Below are 8,565 nucleotides of genomic sequence, written 5' to 3'. Positions count from 1 at the left end.
CTAATGTTAGCAGATCTTTATTGGATTTTGAGAAATTTAGACTCCAGCAACCCAAGCCAAACTAGTTATCCGAGATAGCGTTATGTTTGCCAAACGCATCGACTAGTCCTTATCCTAAACACCGGTTTTCTTCTAACATTAAAACAACTTTTACTGTTCAAAAATATGAACTGAAATGTCAGCTAAGAAGGCAAAGGGGGTTATTTTATAATAAAATAACAGTCTGATCTTATATTTTAACTATAACTAGTTTTACACTGCAATATAAGAACAATGCTGTTTCTTTATTTCTTTGTCTTCTACATGGAACATCAACTGGTGAGGATGCAGACTTTTTGCCTGGGACATTCAGCTTCAGCCTCAGTCTTTTAGCACTATATCATGTATGTAGCCATCAAGTGCAGACAGTTTTTACAAGATTCTTGTTTTAAAACGAGTCAGCTTGAAACATTTAAAAGTCAGCTGGAGGTGGCATTTTAAACCAACTCAGGGAGCTAACATTAGCTTAATTAGCTCACTAGTTATAGCTGATAAACTCTGCTAGCGACAGTTGTCATTTCAGCCAGCAAAACCAATGCTCAGTTACTAAAAAAAGAGATGCCTGCTTTTTTCTTAAATCAAAGACTTATTGCTTTAAAACGTTACTTGTAAGAAAGTTAGTACTAGAAAGTTAGTATTTCAAGTGGTAAATCTGCCACCATTATCATATAATTGTAAACTGCATATGCGCCGCGCAAAAGGGGATGAGGTTTAGCAAATGGTTCTTGGAAATGGCCTTTTCCAAGAAAAGGAAAAACATCCCTAAAAGTATGAATGTTTTTAATTCAGCACCACTGGTGCATAGAAAGCAATGTATTTTCTGTTTTATTTGTCTTATTTGGACTAAAAGAGAAATACAGTCCCTCGCCATTTAAGACTTCACATTCAAACTTGCCCCAAATTCATTATTCACAAGGCTTATTCCTAGCAGTGAATTGCTGTCTACGAACACACTCCATCAAAGCCGTCCTTAATTCCCCTCTGAAACACCCTGAATATTAACACTCCACTAAATCAAAAAGAACTTAAACTGAGGACTTCAATGACACTTCTGTTCCAACAGCTTCCCTGACTTGATTGCTATAATTATTTGTCTAGCTGTAAATATGCACTCTGGTAATAAATGTCCTTCCAATAAAAATCCAGGGGAAAAATCAGACATAACGCACCGATTCGATCTTGTGTTTTTGATTTATCATTTCTGTGGAATATTGGATATGTCAGTTTGAGTAATGGCAAGGCTAAGTGGGCAAAAATATAAATACACTGGTGCCAAAGGGAGATACAAAGTTTGCTGAGCTGAGCACAGCTGGACTGCATGCTCTGTCACTGACCTTGATGGGTGGTTTGCGGGTGATGTGAGAGACCAGGAAGTTCATAGCTATGTCCTCGCAGTTTATGTACTCGTCCACCATGTCCCTGATGGCCTGGGGCATCACGTAGGAGTACAGGTAGGCATAGTACTACAAAAACACAAACACCCAGGGGAACACGTGAATGATATGGCAATGAGATAGCAAAAAGATACATTTGGATGAATGTTGTATGTTTTATTTGGAGGATGGGGAGTACAAGATCTGACCTTATGGAAGAAAGCAGCTCCAGTCAGGACCATGGAGAGCTCACAGGAGTAGTTGGAGTTGTAGAGCCAGGACTGATGGTTGACGTCCCATGCATGATACCTCCCAGGGAAACCGACGATGCGATCTCTGGCCTCACGCCACACTCTGTGAGACACCACCGAACACAAAGTCAGCAGAATTCCTCATTTTCAATCAATTAATTAAGACTGACAGGGCAGAATTAATACATGTTTTATTAATTACTTTTTATTGTGGTTATTTGTTACTTTTTTATGGTCATTAGTTTGGTCTGTCTGTGCATGTCATACATCCATCTGTTTCAACTTGTCATCTATATATGTTCTGTTGTCTTCTATTAGCATACGCCAGTTTTTTAAGATATTTAACAACTAAAATGTTACTCTTGGCACATATTTACACATACTGCAGCCACTGCTAGAATGTCTTGGACATAACAAAATGTGTTTCAGTTTATCAGATTAGACACTTGGAAACCCTTCTACAGACAGAGAAGATGCAAAAAAGAGCAATCTCATGTCTGAAATGAGCTCATGTGAGACCACTTTATTTTTCCGCTTTGGCGAGAGTCGAGGTGAGGAAACATTCCTGGGCAATTTGGGGGGGTGAGATAATTCATGACAAATGACCCCGTACACACACACAGAGCCAATTTTTGCCTGCCTGGACAAGCTCCTACAACACCAAGTTGTAGACAAGTCAGAGAGCGAGGGGTGGTGCACAAAAATAACTTAATAGCGCACTTGATCATTTAATTGGTTTAAACATGGCCTTCACGTTCAGCTTATCCCAGTACAGTATTAGCAAATTAATCATAAATACATGGCACTGGCAGCATGTTTCCCTTTTATTTCAGTTTTTCTGTCTAATTCAGCGTTTTCAGGAATGTGACAAGTCTGCATTTTCACTTCTCACGGAAGATGAAGCTTTCCTTTTCATTTTACTGCATTTTTGTGTTCAACTTTATTCACAGCACTTAAAATAACAATTATACCTAAGGTTGCAATTATTATACAATTTCAAATTAATTATTAATTGCCTAGCGAATACAGTGCCTTTAAAAAGGTGAGCAAACAAGTATTTTATATTTGTAGTTAATTTAGTAGAGATTTGTTTTCACTTTGACATTAAAGTATATTTTTCTGTTGATCTGTGTAAAAATTCCACATTTAATCCACTTTGATTCAATGTTGTAAGACTATAAAACATGAAAACTTCCAAGATGGGTGAATAATTTTTATAGGCACTGTAAAATGCCAAAGTAATGGCAATTTCCCACGTTACCAGAGCCCAAAGTCAAATTTTGTCTATAGGGTGTGTCTCCCTTTATACACAAATCCCTAGAACCTCATGCATTCTGTCACTATCACTGACCTGAACCCAAACATGATCTCATCATGGCGGAGATGAGCATCATCATCAATCGACAGGATGGCCTCGGTTTCCACGGCATCCCAGGGAAGGAAGCGGTTGTTGAGGCTGTTCTTTTCTGTTCGGACAACCTGCAGGCATAAGACATGATTCTGCATTTCAGGCATTTCTGAGACTAGTGATACTTTTGAGAAATGTAACTACTCATAGCAACTGTTGTTAGTATAGTTTAGTATAGTATACATGTTTTGAGTAATGCTACACACCCAGAACATTTTGTACTTCTAACTGACCTATATGAACCTGCACTGCATTTTCTGGCCACTTGGGGGCAGCAGAAACAAGCTGTTAACACAATATTGATATATTATCTATCATCTTTTAAGTTGATATGGTGAACTTGTTAGGAAACCCTTGATTATTTACACATCCAGGAGATGCAAAGCAACATTAGCATTCATTTCAAGATGTGTTTCTGGCCACCTGGCAAATGTAATATCAACTCTCCTTTTAGCTGTGTTTTGTTCTTCACCAACTCCTGAGAGAAATATCTGACTCTTTAGCTGCTAAGTGCTCGACTATGTTCACCAGCTAGTCGCCAACTACTGGTTTGGTGCTAGGCAGGTAGCTGAAAATGATCCTGGTGAGAGCAGTGAGAGTGAATCAAAACAGTAAAGTTGCGGGCACGAAAACCAAAACAATGAGCGCACACAGTCATTTGATCCATTGTGAATATAAAAATATTAAAAATAGCAGCTTTAAGAAGCATCTCTACTCCTAAAATTGTTTGTGACTGTTTAATGGTAACAGACTGCATATAAACTCTTCAATAATATTCAGCTTAGCATACATGGGTTTAAATGCTTTTTAGGCTGACATATGATCTACATATAGATGTGCCATACAGTACACATATTGTCCAATCTTAGTGCCAGGTTGCACCAAAGACTACTAGCACTGACGAGTCCAATTCATTAGTTCCTCTCTCACAGCTTACCACTTGTCCACACAGTTTCTGTCACAAACTAATGGTGTAAATATGAACTACATGAATATTTTATTTTTCAGGGGTAATTCAAAAGCACAAATTTTATTATTCATGGATGTCAGACTTCTTCACATCCCTTTAGTAAAGCTGCTGGTAATTTGTATGGACTCCAGCAGCGTTTCAAAGAGGCAGTGATCCAAACAGCTCAATGTAATGTACTTAAGCAAACTTTGCACTACCTCTGACGCATCAGAAATGTTGCAGGTTTTTTTTTTTTTTTTTGCATTTCAGAGAGACAGTATATGAAGGAGATGTATTCTTTACTAAATAAACTGACACTGTTTAGATGAATGTGTGTACATTTGTTGAATTAGAGGATATTTCTGAAGGAGCACTCACCACAATCGGGAGGCCGATGTCTGGCCACAGTAGGTCATCTGAAGGAGGCTTGGGTGAGTTCCACACCACCACTACCTTGTTGAGGTACGGCAGTCCATTCAACCTCTCAAGAGAGTTCATCAGCACCTCCTCCCTCTCATATGTCAGCATGACCACGGTGAATTGTTCTCGGGGCACGTTCCCTCCTAGAGCTGCCTGAAACTCCTTCCCAGAGCCTCCCGTACCTCCACCGATAGGCCTGAAACCAGTACCTGAGCCTAGAAATTTGGCTTCAGAGGGAAGTACAGGGTCCAGAGGAGTGTGAGGAAACAGATGGAAAGGCCCTGGGGCCCGGTTCCATGCTCTATAGGTGTCTGCAGCTGTGTATGTGAAGTTACGGAGAAAGCGTGGAGATGCGTACGGGGGCTCTGTCTCGACAGGACCCAAATCCAGATCACCATTGTCAGCCAGGTTGGCATCAGTTCCTGCCAGCTTCCCTGCTTTGTGAGGAATCTCGTGGGCGGGCTCTTCTTTGATGGGCGCAGCAGGAACCTGGATGCTGGTTCTGATGCTGGCCAGGAGGGTGTTAAGAACATTCTCCGAGGTGGAGAAGTAGGCCTCCCACAGAAAGCGGCCCTGCCGCCTCATAGCTAACATGTCATTGTCTGATAGGCTGCGCAGCAGGAAGTGTAGCTCTGTGACACGAGGCTTGGGGACTATAATGGCAGCTTCACTCCATCGAATAAACTGGTGATATGGTAGTCTGGAGTGGTCCCCCAACACGACTGGAATGGTCCCTACCTCTAGGGCCTCAAAGAGCCTCATCCCACAGCCTGCTGAGGCCACCAGCTGTCCATCCCCTGGAGCAATCACCAAGGCAAAAGTTGAAGCCTTGAGCACCTCTAGCCTGTCCTCCCTCTCTCCACAAAGAGCCCACTCAGTCGGTAAACTTGGCCGTGGGTTCTTGCAGGTGAACTCCACCAGCACCTGATCTAAGTGGCTGTCCTGCACTGCCTTTAAGGTGCCGATAATACGATCATCATAGTCGGCTGGTGGGTCTCTCTCCATTTCCTCCTCGAAAGACTGAGGGGGTGTCTCCTGTAAGCTGCTCCTCAGTGACTCCAACCTCTCCCCCTGGAAGGTGAAGAGGTATTTCCTCTTTACAGGAACTTGAGGGGGCACTTCCAAAAAGTTTGGTTCTGAGAGGGCATGAACCAGTGGTGACACAACCAAGTCAAAGCCCTCACGGTACTGCTGCTCGAGGAAGGTGGACTGAGCGACTGCTGCCCGTCCAGTGCTTACATTATACAGGAAGTTCTGTGTCATGGACTTTCTAGAGAGATGCACCAGTACATGGTTGTGTCCATCAGATCTCCAGTATGGAAGAGCTTTTAGTTGCTTCTCCAGCTCTGAAGGAGATGGTAGTGGGGAGGAGGAGGACTCCTGTAGCTCCCCTACCAGCACCAAATACAGACAGGCGATGCTGGGGTTATCAGTTACATAAATGTTGCTCTTAACTGACGCTACAAAAGCCTGCTTCACCAATGGGTCAAGATAGTCCGCCCATGGATAGGAGCCTGTGTCGTAGACATACACAGGAAATCCAGACGTAAGAGGGCAGCGCGCATAGTCGAAGCAGGAGCGTAAGCGGCAGGAACGCGCAGACTTGGGTGGTGGCAGGCCTGGGTCCTCCTTGTCTGGCAGTAGCCTGACCGGCAACGATAGCTTGGGCTGGTTCTGGGCCATTAGTTCTTTATAGGAATGCTCTGTCTGGCTGATAACATTCTTCAGCTGCAGGAGATCCTGCTTGGCGCTGTCAATGCTGCGCTTACAGGCCTCAATGCGCAGGTTGAGTCGGGCAATTTCTCCGTTGAGCTCCTGCCTCTTGGCCTCCAGCTGCAGCAGCTCCTCGCTGACCGACTCACGGATTCGGCACAGATCCTGCACATGTTTGGCCTCACACAGTTCACCACCAGGCCGCGGGCCAAAGATGCGCTTTTCAGGACCCCCAGCTTCGTCAATGGTAGTGAGGTAGTAGTGGGCAATCAGTGGGAAGAAGACCAGGATGAAGAAGAGCATGAAACTGAGCCAGGTGAGACGCACACGCCGCAACACCCATGGCTGGCCACCAGCACCCACCCCTCCACCGTTACGCTGCATTGTTGACTCTCAGTCTGCTCCTTGCCTCACCAAGGAACCGTTGCTATGGGGATCAGCAGCAGCCATGGTACGACCTTGTCAGCAAGGCAGTGGGATTGATACTAAATCATCAAAGCTGGGTTGTAGCTCTGTCCTTCTGTAAAGGTCATCTGAGGCTGTTTACCTCCTCTTAAGAGTCCTACGGATATTGGCTAGAGGTTCAGCCTCACCTGTATTCTAATATGTACTCTGATGTATTATAGCCCACACAAATGTATGCCATTTCTATTGTTAGATTCCGCTATTCTTCCAAATCTATGTCAGAAAACAGTCCTGCATCTGGAGAGGGGTTCCCCTCGATGGGTGATGCAGGGAGGGCATGGCTGCTCACAGGTAAGTGAGATAGCTGGGTGGGCCAGTGGCTTCTATCTGGGATGTGCTCATTTTATGGCCCCTTGTCAGGAATTCCTATGGAGATGGGGCTTCTGAAATGTTCTCTTCCTTCTCAAAACAGGAACCTGAGAGAGAAAAAAACAGTGACAATGATTAAATAATTATCTGTAGCAAGTGAAGCAATGTGACTACTGTTTAACTATAAGAAAGAATGAGCTGCAATTAATGATAATAAACTTTATTTGTATAGCACTTTTGAAAACCCAGTTACAAAGTGCTTTACAGAACAAAATAAAATAGTACACACAGTCAAGATAAAGCCAACAAAGACTACAAAACACCTGATAAAACAACAGTGTGTGCAATAAAAATAAAAGCAAGTAATAAAAGAGGCATAGACACTAGACATGCAATAGATTTACTAATCTGAATGGACTATTTGAGGTGGAGCCCACAAAAATAGTCTTAGTTTTATGTAATAAAATTGATTTTTTTCATGCACCTCTCAAAACGACCAATCTGCATTTAGTAAAGCAAACTCATTAGATACAGCCTAGATATTGGTCCCTTTTTTCTATTGCATTAATAAGGACAGTTTTATTTGCCATTACAGAGACACAGAGAGAGATGTGAAAGGCTGCAGGGCCCTATGGTAAGGTCCACAGTAACATATTTATAGTCTGGCTTTCCATAGTCAACCATTGTAAATGTTTCTTTAAAAGCAAGGTTCTGCAGCTCATCCTGTTTTTCACTGCATTCTGTGCATGATTGCCTAGTCCAGGAAAAAATGATCAGTGTGCTGCAGAATACCAGGGGGTATCTGTTTCTTTCAATTTCCTCTCTCTCCAAGTCACACAGAAAGAGCAGGGGAGAGCCATCACTAGTAAACTACACACAGTAGGCTGAGCCAACAGCAACAGCACCTCCGGTAAATCTCATTAAAGGCCTCCTCCTGCATCCTGACCTCATCACTGACTCAAATTACTGAGCATCCCTGATAACAGTCCATCTCAGAAAGTGATGTGAAATTATCTTCACTAGCTCAGAAGAGAAAAAGGTTCAGGCTTTCACAAAGGAAACCAGCTGCACTTTCTGATGCAGACTACTGTATTCTTGACAGTTTTATTTCAAAGTTTTCAAGTTCCTGTTCCTGAGGCCGCTGGAGGTGTGCTTTCAGGATATAATGGCTTGTGTTTTATCTTCAGATCAATGCAAGAATAACCTCAAGTACATCTTCCTCTTCAGCCTACTTTCTCCCTATGTTAGGAACTGGTTAGAAAATACAAAGAATGTAAGAAAAATTCAAGACCTCAGGAGTTGCATTTTTAGTGTGCAGATGTTTTGAAAAGACAGCTCTAGGCTAAAATCCACAGCAAAACTGGAAGAAATAGTAGCTCCCCTTAAACAGGCGTAAACGTCTCTGATTCTTATATCATGAGCATAATCTAAATTTCACCACAGATTGTTTCTTTCCATGAGCAGCAGACGGTCTGCTTTCCTGAGCTCAAGTTATATCACACCACAGCAGAAGCCCTGAGGATGTCAACCAATAGACCAAGTGCCAAACAGTCCTTATCAAATACATTACTAAACCCACAACACAGAGTGAGCCTTGATTAAGCAGTGCAGTTCAGAGTGACACAGTCACAGAGACCA

General features: G+C 42.8%; 1 protein-coding gene across 1 annotated transcript in view; it reads right to left on the bottom strand.

The window, feature by feature from the left end:
- Positions 1-8,565, bottom strand: part of extl3 (exostosin-like glycosyltransferase 3) — a 30,256-nt gene that overhangs the window by 3,677 nt on the left and 18,014 nt on the right. Inside the window, exons 2-5 of the mRNA XM_044168861.1 lie at positions 4,399-7,034; positions 3,015-3,142; positions 1,622-1,766; positions 1,374-1,502 (exon numbers count right to left, since the gene is read on the bottom strand). Coding sequence (XP_044024796.1) covers positions 1,374-1,502; positions 1,622-1,766; positions 3,015-3,142; positions 4,399-6,537 — 2,541 coding nt within the window. The 5' untranslated portion in view covers positions 6,538-7,034. The remainder of the gene's footprint in view (positions 1-1,373; positions 1,503-1,621; positions 1,767-3,014; positions 3,143-4,398; positions 7,035-8,565) is intronic.

Source organism: Siniperca chuatsi, linkage group LG16 (assembly GCF_020085105.1).
Source record: "Siniperca chuatsi isolate FFG_IHB_CAS linkage group LG16, ASM2008510v1, whole genome shotgun sequence".
In the NCBI taxonomy this organism is placed as follows: domain Eukaryota; kingdom Metazoa; phylum Chordata; class Actinopteri; order Centrarchiformes; family Sinipercidae; genus Siniperca; species Siniperca chuatsi.
This window is presented reverse-complemented; position numbering and strand designations above follow the sequence as displayed.